This window comes from Dasypus novemcinctus, chromosome 11 (assembly GCF_030445035.2).
Source record: "Dasypus novemcinctus isolate mDasNov1 chromosome 11, mDasNov1.1.hap2, whole genome shotgun sequence".
NCBI lineage: Eukaryota > Metazoa > Chordata > Mammalia > Cingulata > Dasypodidae > Dasypus > Dasypus novemcinctus.
The window spans coordinates 10,627,197-10,649,944 of NC_080683.1; the positions used below are offsets into that span (position 1 = coordinate 10,627,197).

The following is a 22,748-nucleotide window of genomic DNA, read 5'->3' on the forward strand; positions in this document are numbered from 1 at the left end:
CTCACATTCAGTAGTCCAGAGTTGCAGATGGCTTTGTATTCTATCCCTTCCTTGCTTTTCACTTGGTAGATTTACCATCTCATGCCCAAGAGCTTCTTGGTTCAGGATACCTAAATTCCATAAATAAGTTTTGGGAGAATTGCAGTATCAAAACAGAATTTGCAGAAAGAGATCTCAAACAGAAAATGAGATACTAATGTTAATTTCCTCATGTGCAATGTGTACCCAAAAACAAAGTGTGTGTGTGTCTGTGTGTGTGTGTGTGTGTATATATATATATATATATTTTTTTTTTTTTTTTTTTTGAGGTACCAGGGGCCAGGGATTGAACCCAGAACCTCATATGTGGGAAGCTAGTGCTCAACCACTGAGCCACATCAGCTTCTCCGAGTTGTTTTTTTCATTTGTTTTGCTTGTTATTTGTTTGGTTTTTTTTTCAGGAGGCATCAGGAACTGAACCTGATGCCTCCCATGTGGGAGGCAGGAGTTCAACTACTTGAGCCACATCCGCCCTTCTAAAAATATATTAGTTTTCAAAGCAAAAACACGATGGCCCAAATCCTGGCTCCAAAAGAGGGACTTTTCCTTTGCTTCTTGGGAAGTTAAAAAAAAAATTCATGGCTCTAACAAAAACCAAGTACCTGTAAGTCAGAGATACCTGGTACACTTATATAAGGTAACATGAAGAGAGAAGATTATTGTTTATGTACATTCTCTGTGCTTAGGGACACAGGTGGGAGGTATGGGTGAGAAGATAGTAAACAGGCAATTTGGTTGGTGAGACCAACAGGACATTTTTTTGTAAGAACTGAGGATGAAGCTGGAGAAGCAGAAGGACCCAGTGATGGAGAACCTTGATTGAAGAGTTTAGATTTGGCCAAATACAAAAGAAATGGTGCCTTTGGCAACTGTCCTATAGACAGTACCTTTAGTCCCTCACTTTACCTGTTCAACTCTGTAATCCTCTAAAATTCAGTTCAAACCCTCCCATTAGTAAGATCCCATAACTGTGTTTGCACATGTCTTAATATATATCTTTATTATTGCACTTATCATATTTTACTTCACCAGTTTTTAGAAGGCTGTCATCTTTTTATATCTGTCATGTTGCAAGTATCCAATAAATGTTTGCTGAATCAATGTCTGAATGAATAACTCTTATAAGTAACAAACTGGTATTGAGAATAAGGAAGGCATAAGAAAAAAGGATGCTTGATGATCAACTAGGGAGGTACTATCTGAACATAATCCTGTATCTAACTGCTTGGGAGGCATCTGTGAACAGAACCAAATATAGTTTTTATCCTTCCAGAATGAGAAACAGACAATGACTGTTTGTGGTAATAATAATAGGTCATTAAGGTTATTAACATCATCTCATGCAACAGTCTTATTAAAACACACTAATTTATATTCTAAAATTATGAAACAAAATGCAAAGGAAAAAGACACCCTGTTCTATTTTCTCATGCCCAATCCCCCCACTAAACACAAATGAAGCTCAACATATTATTATCCTTTAAATAATAAAAAATAAAATAAAACAAAAAAAGCCTGGATTCAATTGAATAACTTAAGCACAAAAACAGTTGCCTCAAAGGTCTTACCAAATATAAAACACGGTGATTTTTTTTTTTTTGCCTAATAAGAGAATTCCAGGTGAAAATGATAAATAGAACATTTTTTTCAACTTAAAAAACACAACAATGCAATTCAAGATAGGAAGAGATTCTGTGAAGAGAAACTGTTTCTAAATACAAGTGAGGGGGAAACAGACTTTGGCCCAGTGGTTAGGGCGTCCGTCTACCACATGGGAGGTCCGCGGTTCAAGCCCCGGGCCTCCTTGACCCGTGTGGAGCTGGCCCATGCCAGTGCTGATGCGCGCAAGGAGTGCCCTGCCACGCAGGGTGTCCCCGGTGTAGGGGAGCCCCACGCGCAAGGAGTGCACTCTGTAAGGAGAGCCGCCCACCATGAAAGAAAGTGCAGCCTGCCCAGGAATGGTGCCGCCCACACTTCCCGTGCTGCTGACGACAACAGAAGTGGACAAAGAAACAAGACACAGCAAAAAGACACAGAAAACAGACAACTGGGGGAGGGGATGGGGAATTAAATAAATAAATAATTCTTTTAAAATAAATAAATAAATAAATACAAGTGAGGCAAAACACACCAAGAGTTAAGGACATTAGATTTACTCCATAATAATAAAGTCTCAACTGATTTCTAAGAGGCAGGAAAATTGAAAGCTCTATTGACAAACTGACAAAATAGACCTAGGTAACACACACTGCCTTTGGAACATTTTGGAAAGGAAAACTCCCCCAAAACCTCATCATCATCATCATCATCACTAGTATATGCATACTTGCAGTCCAGGGTGCTGTGACCAGCAAGAGCAAAGTTTGGCCACGCTGGACCTTCTCTTAGTGCGTTCCTGGAAGACGCTCCTCCAAAGGAGAGAGCAGGAGCTTCACCAGGGCTCCAGGGCTCCTCCTATGCTAAAGCAGAGCAATTTCTTTACGTCTTACCCTGAAAAAGGAGTGTATGTCAACTGTGGGGTCAGACAGACCTGACTGTAAATTCAGCTTCTCTGAGGTTCAATTTCCTCATTCGTAAAATTAAGGTAGTAGTAAATTCTCTCCTAGAGCTATTGTGAGAATCATGTACCTATACAAAGTGATGCTCCATAAATGTTTGACTGTGTCCTCTCTATTCCTCTCTTGAGGTCCTATGAACCTGTCTCTCTTCATCCTCATTCCTCCTTTCCCTGATTCCTTATAAATATTTAATGAATCTATCTTCTTTGTGATTTCTCTTCTATTGACTTCAAAATTCCAAAGGAGGGTAGAAAAAATTGTCTGAAACTGAATCATTGCACTACAGCAGCCCATATACAAGAGCTAGCTAGCACCTGAATGTACATCTTACGAACTTCAGGCATAATTAATGCTCCACAACAGTAGAAAGACTTAAAGGGTACAAATAGTTTAACATGTTATTTCACAAATCACAGACTTCAGGACAATTTATATTTAAATATGATTTTATAAAGAAGCAATTTCAAATTCTCTTTGGCCCAAGTAAAATCGTTATAATTTAGTGACACCATGTGGCTATATTTTGCTTTGCATTCTTAGAAGAAAATGTTCCTCTTATGTAGGGTTGCTCTATGCTAACTCAATTATGATATCGAAGTTGTAGGTCAACGTACAAACTAATTGTGAATTAAAATGATTACCTTTTCAGGTGGAAATATTCCTGCTTCTTTTACATTTTGAATAAAGCATTTCTTGAATTCAGAAGCTTTCCAATCATATACAGAAAATAAAGGCTCAGAATAATTTTTGCGACAATTCTAAAGCATTCTAGTAAACTGCTGAATAATGCAAAAGTGCCTGCCTTTAAAAGTAAATAAATATATTAATGCCAAGTTATAGCAGAATAAGCAAAAAAAGAGAGGAAAAAGAAGACACACATGCTTTTATACAATGTTAATATGGTAGGGAAAGAATACCTCTATAAATAACAATGTTTATTTGCTCACTTGCTTTGTCTTGTAGATCTATAGCACTGTGTGAGTAGTATAATCTAATGAATATGGGTGAAAAAAAATTATGTAGCATCTCATCTTGGCAAAGATGGGGTAAGGCGTATCTGGAATGTAGGTTAGCAATAAAGAAGATTAAAGGGCTCTACACCAAAAACAGTGCAATATTGGTATTCACCTTATAAGGCCTCCTACAGTGGACCAGCGACTTCTAAATAACACTCAATGTACACCAAAGAAAGCCTTAATATCTAAAATGAAGACGAGAGAATGTCACTCTCTTCATCTTAGCTTAAAACATCTACCTCAATACAATGGAATTCTATTCAGCTATAAGAAATGAAATAGGGATGCATATGGCAACACGGATGAACCTTGAGGATATTATGCTGTATGAAATAAGCCAGACACAAAAGGACAAATATTGTATGGTTTCACTAATATGAGCTAAATAGAATGAGTAAACTCACAGAGGTAAACTCTACAGTATAGGTTACAAGGAGATAGAATGTATAACAGGTTGAGAATGGGAGTTGAAGATTAATGTATGCAGGTTTTTAAATAAGGATTATTGTGAAAGTGTGGAAATTGAAATAGAGTTGATGATAACACATTATAGTGAGTTATAACTAACACTGCTGATTTATAAATGTGATTGTGGCTGAAAGGGGTAGTCTGTGGATGTAAATGCCAATTGAAAGGAAGCTAGAGGGGAAGCGGACTTGGCCCAGTGGTTAGGGCATCCGTCTACCACATGGGAGGTCCGAGGTTCAAACCCTGGGCCTCCTTGACCCATGTGCAGCTGGCCCAAGCACAGTGCTGATGCACGCAAGTGCCGTGCCACGCAGGGGTGTCCCTGCATAAAGCAGCTCCAAGCGCAAGGAGTATGCCCCATAAGGAGAGCCTCCCAGCGTGAAAGAAAGTGCAGCCTGCCCAAGAATGGCAACATAGACACGGAGAGCTGACACAACAAGATGACGCAACAAAAAAAAGAAACACAGATTCCTGTGCCATTGACAACAACAGAAGCGGACAAAGAACACGCAGCAAATGGATACAGAGAACAGACAAATGGGGCAGGGGGGGGTGGGGAAGGGGAGAGAAATAAAATAAATCTTAAAAAATATATATTAACAACTAATAACAAATTGCACAATACACGACAGGCAAAGGATAATGGCTTAATATAGATATTGTCAATACTGATATAAGTTTTCTCAAGCCAAAAAGAAAAATATGCAGAGGACAAAAACAGGCTTTTCACATATAAGAAATAACAAATGGCCAGATTAAAAGATATTCTACCCCACTGATAATCAAAGACATCTAAATTAAAATCAGACATCATTCTTTTAGAAATCATAAATCAGGGAAATGGACTTTGGCCCAGTGGTTAGGGCGTCTGTCTACCATATGGGAGGTCCGCGGTTCAAACCCCGGGCCTCCTTGACTCGTGTGGAGCTGGCCATGCGCAGTGCTGATGCGCGCAAGGAATGCCGTGCCACGCAAGGGTGTCCCCCGCGTAGGGGAGCCCCACGCGCAAGGAGTGCGCCCGTGAGGAAAGCCGCCCAGCGTGAAAAGAAAGAGCAGCCTGCCCAGGAATGGCGCCGCCCACACTTCCCATGCCGCTGACAACAACAGAAGCGGACAAAGAAACAAGATGCAGCAAATAGACACCAAGAACAGACAACCAGGGGAGGGGGGGGGAATTAAATAAATAAATAAATCTTTTAAAAAGGGAAAAAAAAAAAGAAATCATAAATCAGCAAAATGTTGACAAAGCCTGCATTGATGAGGGTTCAGAGAAAGGGTTATTTTTATGTACTACTGGTAGAAATTGGTTATAACCTTTCAGGGGACAAGCTTTTTCAAGATTTAAAATATGTACTACATTATAATTTGACACAGAAAATATTTGCCGTTTTGATAATTTAAAACAAAAGGAAAGAAAGAAGCTAGCTTTGTGTTACCTGAGTTCATTCCTCCTGTCCCATATCCCAAATGTCAAGTGACACCCTTCTAAAAACCCTTTCAGCAAACTATGCTCTTCTAAATTCTCTAATCTCTGACTGGCCCTGCAGTAAATACCTTTGGCACCTATTTTTTCTTCCTTTTCTCAAAAGGCATATCATTAAGGACTTTCCTTTAGTCCCACTATTCCTCTCCTTCATCTGCTGGATTTTATACCAAGATCATTCATGTGGTTCTAGGGACAAGTCGTATGCCGACTTTAAATCTGTCTCTATCCAAATCACAACCATGTTTCCAAGTCTTCTCATATTTCAGCAACATTATATGGCTGCCAAATTACTAGCACCATGTAGAGAAACAGCCAGAATTTTAGACCTGCCCCACCTTGGGGTCCAAAAAACCCCCAAGTCACGCCATATTTGCCACGGTTTACTAGTGTTTTCTGTTCAGTTCTAGGATCCCCCATCTCAAAAAGCTGTGGAATAAACTTGGAGAAAGCTTGCTAGGTAGCCAAGAAGACAATTTAAAGAACGGAGAAGTTAGGAGTAAAGCAGAAACTGACTTTCCTGAGAAAGAGAAGGTAGCCTCGATGTAACTTGATTCTAAGGGCATGTGAAAGGTTATACAGAAATTGACATCCCTTCTCTTCACCCTAGTTGGAGGATGGGGTGGAGGAAAGCGATAGGTATAAGCATTTGGCTACGTACAGCAGTTTCCACTTAATATACAATGAATTCTTTAAAAGGGCCCAGAAAGACAGAGTAGACCATTTCCCCTCATTCACAATAATGACTGGAAAAATCACTCTTGTTTTGAAGTCTGATGTTATCCTTATTGCCTCTAGATAATGTCCAATATTTTGGTAAAGTGAGATGCTAACTAAGTTACAATCCACAAGGTATCTAACAACTTCCAGGCATAGTTGGAAACATACAAATGAGCAGGTTATTAAGATAAAGAAAAATCTTTTAGGCATGTCTCAGATTGCTATGTATGGACTGGCAACATGGAAAGTGCCAAAAGGAGTAGGCTCCTGAGGTACCAGCTCCCTCATAGTGACTGTCGCCATGCCAGAGAGGAAGGCAAGGATGACTCTCTTTATCTGAAGGTCCAACACCAGTGGAGAGCCTCAGCTATTAGGAAAAATAATTTTAAAAAACAACCACAATTTGCTAAGCCTCTACTGTGGACCAGGCACTGTGCTCAGTTATTTGTATATACCCAGTATCATTTAACATTCACAGCAAACCCCATAAAGGAGCTATTGTTATTCCGCTCCCTCACTGGTACAGAAACAAGGGCTCAAGGAAGCACACCTTTACGAAATCACAAAGTAAGTATGAGATGAAACCAGCATTGGAGAACCTACTCCATAGCCTGTGGTTTTTCTACTACACAATTGCAGTTTAGTGCAGAAAATCTCACATTCCCCAATTCATACAGTATCTCTTCTTTTGTGAACATATCAGAAGTAACCTTTCATCACTACATGACACCCATATCCTTCAGGATTAATCTCAAAATTCTGTTTCTTGAAAAAACAGAAAGTAACCTTTGCCAACAGCAGGGAACCATTCACTACTCCAGAGAGTCTTCCAGCATTCATACAATACAGCTTTTAGCAACTACACTGATAAAAGGTATCACTGAATATATGTACAGATTAATGTTAAATCAATCTCTCTTCATTATTCAGTGTCTTGACATCCTGAAACCTGAGCTAACATTTATAGAGCACCTACTGCATACAAGGTCGCAGTCTGACTACTGTGTAAGAATACTAAAAGATTTGAATCCATATTCTTTGTCTCCAAGGGTCTGTAGCTTTAGTATCAGAGGCAAGACAAACATGGAAAGGACACTAAAGAACAAAGATGACATGCAAACGCGCAAATTAACTAACATAATGCAGATTGAACACTTACGTGCTAAGAAAATAAATAAATTTTATGTGTCTAGTGAAGTTCCTAGAAGAAGTATATTTAGAACATTGTTTAGGTAGTCAATAAGTGGTTGTAAAGATAAGAATCATCAAGTATAAGACATACATGGATAATCAATACAGATTTGTTCTAAGGTGTCTTTTTAAATACTATCAAAATTTCAACCTATTACAAAAGGCTGAGTTTATTAAAGGAAGGTAGTAACTAATATAAGCTAAAGAGGTTACAAACTTTTTAAAATCCTTATTAATATGGATATCAAGACTTTCTTCTCGTTTGTCACTATTTCTAATACCATCTTTGCTCAATTTTTCTGGACCAGTTTGCAGGGGCTGTACCAAGAAAAGTCCAGCCTCACGAATACAGACAGGCCCTATAACATGCACAAAGCTCCACCAAATAAATACAAGGCCAGAAAGGAGAGAAAAAATAAGGGGCGTATAAGCAATGCCTGTTAATAAATGAGGGGAAAGTATATTTTCTAAAATCAGAGATCATGACTGCAAACACCCGTCTCCCTCCACACAACTGGTGCTTTCCAGTTAGTAGAGCACACAAACCTTGTCATGGCTGGTGTAACATTCACAGTGATTTGTTCTGGGAGCCATGTTTCTATTGTTTCAAATTAAATACAAACATACAGTCTGTCAGTCCACATCAGGGCTTTGGTTGTTATGCTGCTGATTTTTTAATCTGCTACAACCATAATAACCCAAGTCAATGCAGATTCAATCTCTTCCACATCAGGGCCCCTCTGTCACTCTCAGGGTATTCCAAGGCAGCTCTGAGATACAGAACCCTCACTCAGTTTCTCAACTCATTTTAATCCATTCAAAATTCTTCAGATAAAAGAGCAACTGCAAGACCTGAGACACTTTAGTACTTCTTTGGGGAATGAAATTGATTTTCTTCATTTTCACACAAGAGAATCCCTGGGTAACAATATTGTGTCCAGTAATATCCATTAAAAAAAAAAATGTAGGCAACATTCTTTACTGTATCAGAGGCTGAAAGGTATTGTGGAGTTTCTGTGGTAGAGGGAAGAATTTACCCTAATGCTGTTAGCTCACCAGTATTAGCAAGAAGGGTGACTTCCGACCAAGACAGTGTGGGGCACATCCTCATACGCTCTAAATCAGCCACAGTGGTGTGTCAGTTGGGGTCATGGTTGAAGGGCCGTCTCCTTGGTTTTCATCTACCATACCCCTTCCCTGACACACCTGACTAAATGAACCAATCACTTTCTGTCCCTGATCTCTTGACTTTAAGGTAAAAAATATCTGAGGGCAATTTCCAGGGGACTCCCATGAGCTGCTCCTCTGTGGGCAGAACGAAACTGAGGTGAAGTCAGAGAAGCAGTGTACAGTTGTAGGTGCAGCACCACAGGGATCACAGGAGGGATGGGAGCTGAACGCCTTCAGGTCTCAAAATACAAAACACATGTAAAAAGCCAAAAGCCATAATACAGGAGGAAAAGTAACACAAGAATTTCAGAGACCTTCAGCCACCTTTCCCAGCTCCCAAATTCATTAATTTACACAGGTTTTACAGAATTTCAGAAGGAAATTTTAAAAGATGGCTTATATCTAAAAGAAGACATGAGATATTAGAAGAGTAGATTTATAGTATTTTTATTTTTTATTTTTATTTATTTCTCTCCCCCTCCTCCCCACCCCCAGTTGTCTGCTCTCTGTGTTCATTCACTGTGTGTTCTTCTGTGACCACTTTTATCCTTATCAGTGGCACTGGGAATCTGTGTTTCTTTATCTTGCGTAATCTTGTTGCGTAAGCTCTCCGTGTGTGTGGTGCCATTCCTGGGCAGGCTGCACTTTCTTTCGCGCTGGGCGGCTCTCCTTGCGGGGCGCACTCCTTGCGCGTGGGGCTCCCCTATGCGGGGGACACCTCTGCGTGGCAGGGCACTCCTTGCGCGCATCAGCACTGCGCATGGGCCAGCTCCACACGAGTCAAGGAGGCCCGGGGTTTGAACCGCGGACCTCCCATGTGGTAGGCGGACGCCCTATCCACTGGGCCAAGTCCGTTTCCCTATAGTATTTTAAAAACAATCTTACTTGGGGCCACAGTGTATTTCTTATTGTTTTATTGTATAACAATAAAAGCTAAGATGCTCTGATTGAAGGGAGTGAATCTAGAACCCACCAGTTCGGCCTCTATTGCTTTGACCCCAAATCCACTTGAAACAACTGTGCTGAGAAACCCCATCTGACAACCACTGACCTAAAGAAAGAACACACATATCCAGAACGTGCACACCGGCAACCAGCCAGGGAAGCCTCTAGAAACATCTTTCACGTCTTTCATGGGAAGAATGTACCCACTAACAGTACCTCTGTTTTCAAGGTACAGCATGGAATTTGAAAAGCATTTCCACTTCTCAAATGTTCCCTGTTTCTTATTCATTTACATGTCTACTATATAAATATGATGTAAAAAATTTTCGACAAATAGTTCCACTCTACACTGTGGAACACCAAATAAGAGCCATAATTTTCCATAGCTTCCCTAAATTTTTAAGTTGATACACTAAGAAACTCTTTTTTTCAAGACGGAAAAATAAAGTTATGTTTCGCCAAGTCCAAATCTCCTTAAATAAAAATGAAAATCATTTATTATCCATAAGAACTAACCTGCAGACACGAGCTGGAAAATATAACTTTTGCCAAGAACGACACAGATATTGTGAATGATCAATCACTCTGATCCAATCAAGTTCATCCATAGACACTTCAATGAAGTATGAATAAGACCTTTGAATTGAAAGAGAAAAATCAGAAAAATTACCATATTAAAATAACAATATAAAGTTACACTTTAATAAGACTTTAAAAGGTGAAAAAAACACAAAATTCCCGAATTACATTTTTCACAATAATCAAATTCTGATAACAATGAAAGCTGTATATACTTTTCAATTGTAGCATTCAGGACAATGTATTGAAATTCTCTCTCAATCTGTCTGGCTCCCTTACTAAATCATAAGCTGCATAAGAACAAGGACCAGGCCTTATTTTTCTTCGGATTCCCAGGGTCTAGCATGGTGCTTGGCACGTATCAGGCATGCAAGACAGTTGTTTCTTTTCAAATGGGGCTAGGATGCTTCTCTCATACTTCATTAATAGATTAATAAAGCCATGACAGAGAAAACAGAAATCAGAGAAGTAGTGTGATTTCCCTGACCTGGGTGCTCAAACCCTACCCTTCTCTAGAGGAAACCCAGCTCAGAATGGTTCCCCACAAAAGCTAGCTTACCTCCTGCTCCCTTCAGTCCCCTAACATCCCACATTACATGCAGGCTGCAGGAAAATAAATGACATGGGTGAAGAGATAATACAAGTTTCTTTTGGGTACAACTTAAAACCTGCCAGCTAATAATCTGCCAGTAATGAAAATAGCCTATCATCCTCCCCTAGTCAGCTGCCCTGGACCATTACATGCTGGTCCCATACTGAACAAATCCATATTCCCCTGTCATAAGCCAAATTTAAATTTGAGATGCAGTTATTACTTGAACTGTAATATCAACAGGAACAATCTCGGAAGATTTAGGTGACCATAAATGTCAGCCTGCAACCAACAGTTGTGACCAGAAAAGGTCAGCTTATTTTGTGTCACCCTCTCATTTTCTGCTGTCCCCTTACTCCCATTCATTTTATCGCTCAGTCTCAAACTGGTTATAACCTTTTATTGAACCTCTCTAGGTTATTAGTAATGCAGGATATAATTTTACAACACATGTCAGAATCTTTTTGGCTTAAGATTCTGAATTTTTCACCTTTGCTTAGAATGATAACAACTTCTGTGAGAAAAGAACATTATGTGGCAATGTTAAATCCCATGAACGTAAAGCACATACTAAAACAAAGTGGCCTATAAATATTTAACATCATGGAAATGATAACTGCTTTCTGTTTGAAACGTATCAAAATTTTATTTTTTATAATAACTTCATTACTAATTAAATAAGTGAATATATGTAAAGTTTTTAGAACACTGTCTAACATATAAAAGTGAAAAGTGCTATATAAGTAGTATTATTATTCAGTTACTACTAATCAGAGGCTCTTAGAAATTACATTATATGAATAAGCCCCATTTTGCGAATTAAACATCAAATTATATCCCAAAAGATAAAAATTAGGAAATGTATTCTTAATAAAAATGAAACAGGTAGATGGAAAGCGGCTGTGGCTCAATTGGTTGGGCTCCCGTCTACCATATGGGAGGCCTTTGGTTCCCATCCAGGGCCTCCTTGTGAAAGCAGGCTGGTGCTGTGCTGATGGCCCACAGGCGCCCTGGAGAGCCGACTCAGCAAGGTGACGCAACAAAAAAAAAAAAGGGAGACAAGGAAAAAAAAAACACAAATACAGAAGAATTTGCAGCAAATGGACAGAGAGAGCAGAGAGCAAGCAAGCCGCAAGGTGGGGGGGAGGGGGTGAAATAAATAAATAACAATACAGACACAGAAGAATGCACAGCAAATGGACACGGAAAGCAGCAAGCAAAAAAGCCACAAGGGCGAGGTGGGGAGGTAAAAAAGAAAAAAGAAACAGGTGGAGATAATCTGGGACCCTCAAACATCCATACATATGGGAAACACTGGCTTTCATTTCATAAAGTCTCCCTCATACCTTGGCTCAAGTGGCCTAAAAGGCCAGGGTGGTGGCCAGTGGTGCTAATAAGAGAAATGCTCTGTCCTGCAAGATGTGCAGAGTGTCATCACCATGACTATTAAGCCCTTCATGCCAAGACCCAGAGGGGCAGAAGTGGGATCTAGAAACACCAGTTTCAGGGTACAGAGCTTAGTTTAAAAATAAGCAATAATGGGAAGAGGATTTGGCTCAACTGATAGAGCATTCGCCTACCACATGGGAGGTCCAATGTTCAAACCCAGGGCCTCCTGACCCATGTGGTGAGCTGGCCCACGCAAAGTGCTCATGCACTCAAGGAGTGCTGTGCCACACAGGGGTGTCCTCCCCGCGTAGGGGAGCCCCACGTGCAAGGAGTGCACCTCACAAGGAGAGCTGCCCCATACGAAAAAAAAAAGCACAGCCTGCCTAGGAGTGGTGCCGCACACATGGAGAGCTGATATAGCAAGATGATGCGACAAAAAGAGGCACAGATTCATACTGCTCTACTATTTTTGCCACCATTACAGTACCCGAGAAACTGCACTGGGTGAAAGTATCACAGTGGCTAGAGGAAAGCAGAAGCCCAAAGTCATTGTTAAACTGAAGTACTTTTACAAAAGTCTTTTGTCTTGATTATATATTTATCCACACACTAAAAGACAATTTTTTTCTTAATCCGTATGACAACATGAATTTAAAAAGTTATTAGAATATCTAAAAGTCAAGTAAATAAATAATAGTAACCTATATGGCAGAATACAAGACAGTCATTAAAAGTAACATTTTAAAGGAATATTTTTTAAAGGGTAAAAAATTGTCAATATATTAATTAAAAAGTGAGGTTACATTTTTGTACATTTCATCTCTATTTTGTGAAAAATGTGGGCACAGGTTTCTGTTGTAAGCAGAGGAACACTAGTCATTATTATTATTACGCATAATAAATAAAGACTGATTAGATACATACAAAGACATTAATAACATGTAAGATTACTAGTAACTTTTATTTTCTCCTTTGTATTTTTCTTTATTTCCCATATGTTCCACAATGAACATATATTCATTCATTACTGTTTTAAAAACAAAGTTATTTTTAAAAAGGAAAATGGACTTTAACTCTTGCCCCACAACTTAATTTCAAGAGAAAAACAGCAAAGTGATCACAAAGAGATAAACCATCCAATTCTGTAAAAATAAATTAGATGACCACGAAATTAGATCATTTCAGTCAAACATAATGTCACTTTCTATCTAAGTTATGCTAATGACTCACCTGCTATCCCGGTCCCACAGGAGGATCCGTATGTGATTGATAATAGATGGCTGACCTAACTTAATCTCGATGCCAGAACGGCAGTCATCATCAATTGGGTGCCTAGAAAATCCATGATCCAAATCATAATTTTGAGTATCACCATCTAATAAAGCAGACTTCAACTCCCCTTTGACAACCTGGGCTCCATACTTCATAGTTGCAATGTTTTCTTCTGGTACTATAGTTAAAAACAGAAAAGGCAAGGTTAATGGTTACTTTTAGATTATTTTATATTTGGGGGAAAAGATAAAATTCTAACATTCTAGTTTATTCCAGTACTGCATTTAATCTAAAAAATGGCAGAGACATGTCTATGAAGATAGGGATATGTAATGTCTATGAGGATTAAGAATCCATCCAGAGTCTAAATTTAGTACCACTATCTTGGTCACAAAGTGCTTGGGTCTGATATTAAGAAAAAGTTAGTAATGCTAGAAAAAAACATGTACTAGGACAAACAAATCAGTTCTGTTGAGTTCATTTTATTTGTAGCTTTTATTTATTATCAACTGGACAAAAATAATGTGTAAGATGACCTGTACCTGCCATCTGGACTTAGGACAATGTATACATACAAAGAAGACAGGTCAGACATCTAATAAAACAAGAGAACAAGAAATGTTCCAATATAGCTTAGATGTTAGTCATATATAGATGTCCTGAATCAATCTAGCTAACATACAAGAATATCTTTAAAAGGAAGATATATTTTTACCACATTTGGGAATTTTTTAAACTGAAAATGCAAACCCCTCCCCTTTCCAACATCAAATAGATTTATTAAGTGCCAACTGTCTTTGGGACTCTAAAGTCCTCTTTGTAGGAAGTGGTAGGAGGCAGACTTGGCCCAGTGGTTAGGGCGTCCGTCTACCACACGGGAGGTCCGCGGGTCAAACCCCGGGCCTCCTTGACCCGTGTGCAGCTGGTTCATGCACAGTGCTGATGCGCGCAAGGAGTACCCCGCCACGCAGGGGTGTCCCCCACGTAGGGGGGCCCCATGCGCAAGGAGTGCGCCTGGTAAGGAAGCCATCCAGTGCAAAAGAATGTGCAGCCTGCCCAGGAGTGGCGCCGCACACAAGGAGAACTGATGCAGCAAGATGATGCAACAAAAAGAAACACAGATTCCCGTTGCCACTGATAAGGATAGATGTGGTCACAGAAGAACACACAGTGAATGGACATAGAGAGCAGACAACTGGGGTGGGGGAGGGAGGAGAGAAAAAAAATAAATAAATCTTTAAAAATAAAATAAAGTCCTCTATGTAAACTATGCTTCATATATACAACATGTACTCTAGGAGAAAAGACATGGCAGCGTGAAAACAGATGTTAGAGCTGTGGGCTTCAGAGTCAGAGTGTAAATAGTGGCTCCACTTTTGGACCAGCTGCATCACTTTGGGGAAACAACCATTTCTGAACCTCAATTTCCTCAACAGGGTAATACCTATCTCTTAGATATTATTGTTTTGTTTTGTTTTTAAGGATTAAATGAGATGTCTGTAAAGCACGGAGCAAGCCTAAAGAAAGACAGCTTTACTGCTATGAAAGCTACATTTTAAAAAACACACAATAATAAGAGTACTAAGCCAGTCTCTAAACTGTAAATACTTACTTCTAACAGTTCATATATACCTTGACTATGTGATTTAAATAGGAGCAAGCTAAATTTGGGCTTGCTGGGAAAGGTTAGTGAGTGAGTCATCATTGTACAGTTCTTGGAAAATGTGGGCTTTTAAAAAATTCAAATGAAGACAGGGAAAGAAAGTGGCTCCAGGAAAGGACAATAAATGCAGCTGAAAAAGTTGGGGTTGGGGATGAGGGCTGGTTAACTAGAAAAAGTCTCAGGCAACGCAGCAGAGGAACACTAGTCATGCTTTACATCTCACCATCAGAAGCCTAAATGCTAAAGATGTATACCTTCCCAAATTCTACCGGCTGGTGATAATACATAGTCTTCATATTTGCTTTTTAATGTATTTAGCAAGCCTTATATAAATGCATTGTTTAGAACACTGTTCTAAGCATTTTACAAATATCAATTCCTTTGCTTTACTCCTCATAAAAACCCTTTGAGTTAAGTACTACTATTACATCCATTTAACTGATAGGGAAGTGGAAGCAGAGAAAGGTTAGATGGACCTACTGGCCCATGGTCACACAACCATCAAGAAGCAGAGCTGAGAGGAGAAGCCAGGCAGTCTATCTCCAGGGGCTCTGCTCTTAACACAATGGTCTGCCACCTCCCTTCCCTCATCAAGGGTTTCTAAAGGAGTAACCACACCTTTCCTTTCTTCCTAACCCCTTCTCTAAGGTAGCCTAAAACCCAGGGAAAAGAACACAGATAATCTGTTACTGTGAAAAATAAGATTGGACTTAAAGGGGAAAGACTTAAGTTTGAAACTCATTTAACCACTTGCTACTCTAGGGTAAAGCCTCTTAGTCTCCCTGATTCTGTTTCTCATCTAAAAGTAAGATACTTTGCCCAAATCTACCTCACAGGATTATTATAAAGTTTATACCAGAAATGAGATGCTAAAGTACTATGTTAGTATAAAGCATTCATTCAATCAAAAACATTTACTGAGGACTCATTCTGTGCTAGGAATTGTGTGAGGCATTAGAAACACCTCTGTGAATTAGACAGAGATAGGCCCTGCCCTGGTGAAGCCTCACTCTAAAGGAGAAGCACTTTACAAGCTAACAAACAAACAGAAGTTATCAGGGAGATTAGTTTTAAATCTCTGCTTTTCAGATATCAGTGATACAGAACTAATCGGTAAAAGTCAACATTTTGTTCCTTACTGCTGGGTACAAAATATGGGGGCCCAAACTCTGACACTGCTGATCACTGAAGCTATCTCCTCCAATTCCAATTCCACTAGACCAGGACTAAGTCAAAAGAGAAATACAGAGCTTTCAGATTTAGAAACTGAGGCTACCCTTTGATTCTCTCTAAACATTTATCAATGAAGGAATAATATACTAGGCACAAAGAGTTCTACGTGATTGTAACTGTAGTCTAAAATGAAAATGAAATTTCTAACACATGTCTAAGTCTTCTTTTGCAATTTATTTCAAAAGTATGTAAGAATTTTCTAACCATTCTCATTATACAGTCCCTGAGAGCATCTTTTACTTCAAAATGGAGAACATTCCACTTCAGAAAGGGGAAATTCTCTCATGGTAACTATAATCTGAATATCTCACTGGAGAAAATTACAACTCCAAGTCATTTTTGAAAAATCTATCCTTAAGTGATGAATCTAAAAGGAAAAGTGATCATGAGAAAATTCCAGTTATAATAAAATAACTCAAACCATAAATATTCTTAAGAGCTTATATTTGCCTTTCAGTAGAGAAAGGAGCACTCAGAAAAATCAGGTGGTAGGGATTAAACAAGAAAACAGATAACAATAATAATTCTTTCCACATTTGCAACTTTCAATGCATTTTACAAACATTAAGAAAAAAATTAAGCGCCACAGCTAGGAAGAAAACAAGCCGAACCACTTAGAATGAAAAACTAAGGAGAAATGGGGCAGAACTTGCCCCTAGCTATACAGTGTCAAAATATGAGTGATGCTGGGTTAATTATCCTGTGCTCTTTTTTAATTGCTTTATGTTCTTAATCATCTTTTATTGGATTCTCTATCACATCTAAGCTGAGATGGCTGACTCACCTATGAAGGATCATTTGGATCCGGGCTCAGTTCTCTGCCCACCGCAATCTCATTACTCAATTCTTTCACCTCAATCATCTTCCACTTCCCATCCTGTCTTCCCTGAAGAATGCATGGGTCCTCCTCCACTCCTCTGAATACTCCACATCAAACATGGCATTACAAATTACTTTCTTGACAGCTACTGCCTGACCTTAGCTTTCCCCACAATCCACACCCTCTTCAAGTCCCCGTCCTGCCTTTGGTGGTACTTGTATACAAACACACACAACGAAAGTAAAAAATTGCCCAGGCCAGAAAATCAAAAGAGCACTGACCTAGGAGCATTGAGAAGACCAGCATTTTGGCCCCAGCTTAGGCAATGACTTCACTCAGTAACTTAAGGAAAGTTACCTAAAAAAATTATGGAATGAAAACTATTAGACCTGAAAAGGGACTTTCTATTTATTAAAAATAAATAAATAAGCTGCCTACTGTGTACCACACACGGGGCTGGAGTCAGCCCTCAAGGAGTTCACCACCTAACAGAAACAAAAGCAGATGAAGACTTCCCCCTCCTCCCTCAGCATAATTTAAAGTATAGGAGGGAAGATACAGTGGTAATATAAGTCACAGAGGTTTTTATAAGCATTAAAAGGTTTATTAAAGGTTTATTGTTGTTATTACTATCCTTATGTGAGAGGTAAGATAAATTTTTAAATCTAGTTTAGAGACAAGGGAAAGATTCATTGTCATTTATTACAAAAATCTAAATTTGGACACTGTGTTAGGTACTGGGAAAACACGGGTGAAAAGACACAATTACAGTCCTCCGAAAGCTCAGACTTTATAATATCACAATGACAAGCTCCCTCAGCTTGAAATAACGAAAACAGGAACATGTAAACAGGACAGATTTAAAACACACACACACACACATACACACATTCTCTCACTCGCTCTCAGAATTTGTGATGTGCTCCCTGCTTATAAATATCAAGAACTAAGAAAATACTGTTCTTTTCCCCAAAGTCTAAAACCTGACATACACAAAACAAAGTACATCTCAGCCTAAAAAGAAAAAGCACTAACTTTGAAGGCAGAAGTATTTCCATAGTGAAGGCAAAACTAAACTTTAGGAGAATTGTCTGAGTATAAGTAGTTCAGATATCCTCAGGCAAAAATTAATCTCAGGAAAAAGTTAATTCCCTTTTCCCAGTTGCGCAGATAAATACTCATCATTATATATGCAAAAACTAGTCTAACACACCTTTCCAGAAAGACTACCAATCACTGGTAAGCCAAAAGCATCCTCTGGATCGTCATTTTTTTAAAGAGAAGAAAAATTCTCTAATTTGATTATGACTTAAAAAAATGCAGCTAGAAGAATTAAAACTTCCAGTAACCTATGATAATGAACTCATAGAAAAAACATTAGTGTCCAGGTCCCTAATCCCCAGATAGAACCTCTATACATTTTCATGAAAAGTCTCCAGGGACACAGAACCTATAACGAAGTAAAAACAAATTCTGTCAATAATTTCAAAATGAGCAAACTGATCTTTCCAGATCTCAACCCAGAAAGGTTTCAAAATTTTTAGACTTTTTTTTCCTAACAGTTAAGGGATTTGATAAAAGCAAATGATATACATGTTTATATGACATTTATTTAGAAAACAACCTATATTTTAGGATTTGATAGAAAAATGATTTACTTCTTTATTATTTGCTATTATTGATTTTACTATTCACATTATTAAAAAGTCAGAAAAAACAACTTGTTATTTAACAATTACTCAAATTCAGACGTTACATAAACAATCCCAAACATTTATAAAATCTCTTTCTTCGGCTCCCACTAAATTATTTTAAAATAAAGACCCTAATAATTATAAACAATAATCACAGCAAGTTTATCTGTGTGCATAAACTAGTTAATTGCTCCCCTTCCCAAGTAATCTCATGGGTTTATTATAATGCAAGTCTGACACCTACACTGACCAGCTGATTAATTCCAAGCTACCAATTACTATGTCAAGTATCCAAAGCATCTACTCTCTCCTGTAGCAATGAACCAAGCCTATCCCTAAAATGAATCCAGTTCTAGGGCCCTACCAGCACCTCGAACCAAATATAGGGCAGAAAGGGAAGTTAAAAAAAAAAAAAAAAAAGGAAGCTTATATGCGAGAGGCTCTGGCAATGAGGATTTTTTAAGCCTATATTTATATTAGTCATATATTACCCTGCCTCACTCCATACTCCAACTCTTTGCCCAAGCCTGACACTCAAGTAGCCCAGTTCTCTAGCACCTCCAATCTCTTCCTGGATCTCTCCAGCTACTATACTATTTCTCTACTACCTTTCACCCCAAATTCACAAATCAAATTTCAAGACATTGTATGTACTACCTTTTCAAACATTCATGACCTAATTTCCTGGTTTGTCAGGTTTCTGCCCACATGACTTACCAACTAACCACAATTTACATCCAAGAGACTCCTCTCAATTCTTATTTTCCTTGACCTACCATCATCATTAAAAACCCCTCCATACAAAACTCTCTCCTCTGTTGGCCTCTGTAACTCTACTCCATCCCTATAGTCTTCCTATCTAATTCTTCCGTCTCTATGTTCAGCCCCCTTGCTATAAGTCTCTGACCTTCTTTTCCACTTCTCTTAAGTCTAGGTTTCAACTCTTTCAGCACCAGCTTTAAGTGCTTCCTAAACACCAGTAACATTCTTCCACTTTCTATTAGACATTTCTCCTCTCATTCATTCACCAAATCCCTATTATATGCTACTGCTATTCAATGTGTTAAATATACTGAGTACACAAAGATCAATAAGGCCTACAAAGGTCATCTGTGTCTTCAAGGATCAAAGACAAGTAAACAAAAATGCTAAAAGCAATGTGATCAAAGTGATGATTCCTACAATAAATGTAAGAGATAAGAAAGAACACATCAATAATGATAATATGATAATAGTGCTTCATGTATTGCACTTACAGTCATTATTTGAACACATTATCCTCATAATTTGAACACAATTAATTCTCATAAAAGGAATATTATTCCTATTTTATAGATCTGAAAACTAATTTAAAATTCTTCAAGTAATTTTATACGGGGTCATACAACTAATAAGTAACAATTAAGATATGAAATCAAATTTTCAGGGCTCCAAAAACTATGCTCTTTCTTCTATGCCCAAAAAATAGAAATCTAGATCCAGTGAGTCAGGAGAGAAGTTCAAGCTAACGACATTTATTTCAATCAATCGGCATTTCAAGAGAGTGTATGAAGTCATGGTCAAGAAAGAGATTGGTCAGGTAAATCACTAGTAAGAGAAGGAACTTGGAACTTAGATGTTCCCAAATCCCTCAAAGTCAATAAATCTAAAAACAAACTGAGCACCTTCTCCAAAGAACTACTATATTAATTCTAAACATTTCTGAAATTGGAATGTAGATATGATGGTGGGTCAATGGTTTAATTGGCAGTATTTTTTTCCTTTCTTAGTGATAAAGTAATGATACCTTTTAGAATTTCTGGCTTCTAAGAGTTAAGAAAATATGAAAACTTTCTCCTGAATTTAATCCCCTAATTTAAATTTCTCTGAATCACTGAAATCTAATCCTTTTTCTCCCTAATATCCCTTGTAAACATCCAATATTTTCCCTTTCCCTACCACCAGTCTAGTTTGAGGTTGTATCAACTGTGCACAGATTAAATAACCTCCTCACCGATCTCCCTGAAATTAGTTTTTCCCTATTCCAAATATTTCAAAATCTCCACTGTACTTATGATACTCCCCTTCTCCAAAATCAGCTCCCCACTGCATATAAGGAAAAGTCCAAACAAGGTTTTAAAGACTTCCATGATTCATGATTTGGCATGAGCTGACTTTTATAAACTTTCTTTGTTTATCCAAGGTAAGCCTTCTCCTCTATTTGCAGACCCTCAAATACTCTAACCTCTTATATTAACTTCACCAGTTTTCCTATGTGAAACACACCCCACACTGATGCCACCCAAATCAAATGTCAAGGCCCACCTCAAGCTTCATAACCTCGATGAAATCCCCCTCAATGACTCCAAGCCACTCCTCTTTCTGAAATTCTACAGTAAGCACCCATCTCAAACACAGCCTCATTTAATTTTTCATGGGAATACACACTATTTCCACAATGAAATAAAAAGGATCAAAGGCAGAGACCATGTTTTGTACACAGGCAGTATAATTTAGTGATTAATTACATAGCCTCTAAAGCCTAACTACATGGGTTTGACTCTCAGCCTCACAACTTTCTGCATGACTCTGGGCAATTTACTTAATCTCTCTATGCTTTCTTATTTGTAAAAAAGAGCCCATAATAGAACCTGCCTCAAAGCGTTGTTGTAAAAATTAAATGAGCAAGCAGGACCGTGCCTGACACATGGTAAGCACTTTATAAGTATTATTGCTATTATTTTTATTAATAAGCAAAACTACCATATAAGTGCTTGAAATGCTAAGAATTGTCTATTATTATTCTCATTAGAGTCTCCATGCCGGAAAATGGACTTCGCCCAGTGGTTAGGGCATCTGTCTACCACATGGGAGGTCTGCAGTTCAAACCCCGGACCTCCTTGACCCATGTGGAGCTGGCCCATGCGCAGTGCTGATGCACGCAAAGAGTGCCGTGCCACTGCAGGGGTGTTCCCCGCGTAGGGGAACCCCACACGCAAGGAGTGCGCCCCGTAAGGAGAGCCGCCTAGCATGAAAGAAAAGTGCAGCCTGCCTAATGGCGCCACCCACACGGAGAGCTGACAAAACAAGATGACGCAACAAAAAGAGACACCGATTCCCATACCGCTGACAACAGAAGCAGACAAAGAAACAAGACGCAGCAAATAGACACAGAGAACAGACAACGGGGGGGGGAGGGAATAGATAAATAAATCTTTAAAAAAAAAAGATGACTTCAAAATTAAAAAAAAAAAAAAAAAGAATCCCCATGCCCATGGTTACCTGTGATGGTTAGGTTAATGTGTCAATTACGCCAGGAACTTACCACACTCAGCTAAGATGGAGGTGAAGAAGGACAACCACCACACCATGGAGCCTAGAGTGATTACAACTGAAAATGGGAGGATTGCATCCAGCATCCAGGTGGAATCTGAGCCTCCTCTTGACATAAAGGTGCAATGGACACAACCAATCCAGTGTCCACATAGAAGAGGTGGCATTGGATTGGGAAAAGTGGACATAATGGACAAAGGGTATGGGGAAAGGCAGGAAGAGATGAGAGGTGGAGGCGTCTTCGGGACATGGAGCTGCCCTGGATGGTGCTTCAGAGGTAATCACCGGACATTGTAAATCCTCACAGGGCCTACATGATGGAATAGAGGAGAGTATAGGCCATGATGTGAACCAATGTATATGAGGTGCAGAGGTGCCCAAAGATGTACTTACCAAATCCAATGGATGTGTCATGATGATGGGAACGAGTGTTGTTGGGGGGGGGGAGAGGGGGGGTGGGGGGGTGGGGTTGAATGGGACCTCACATATATATTTTTAATGTAATATTATTACAAAGTCAATAAAAAATAAAAAAATTAAAAAAAAAAAAAAAAAAAAAATTACGCCAGGAAATTGTGCTCAGTTGTTTAGTTAGCAAGCACTG

General features: G+C 38.8%; 1 protein-coding gene across 2 annotated transcripts in view; it reads right to left on the reverse strand.

Moving 5' to 3' along the window:
- Positions 1–22,748, reverse strand: part of BTBD9 (BTB domain containing 9) — a 475,382-nt gene that overhangs the window by 371,945 nt on the left and 80,689 nt on the right. For both annotated transcript variants that reach the window (XM_004460278.5, XM_071218440.1), the window contains exons 5-6: positions 13,381–13,600; positions 10,107–10,226 (exon numbers count right to left, since the gene is read on the reverse strand). In XM_004460278.5, coding sequence (XP_004460335.1) covers positions 10,107–10,226; positions 13,381–13,600 — 340 coding nt within the window. The remainder of the gene's footprint in view (positions 1–10,106; positions 10,227–13,380; positions 13,601–22,748) is intronic.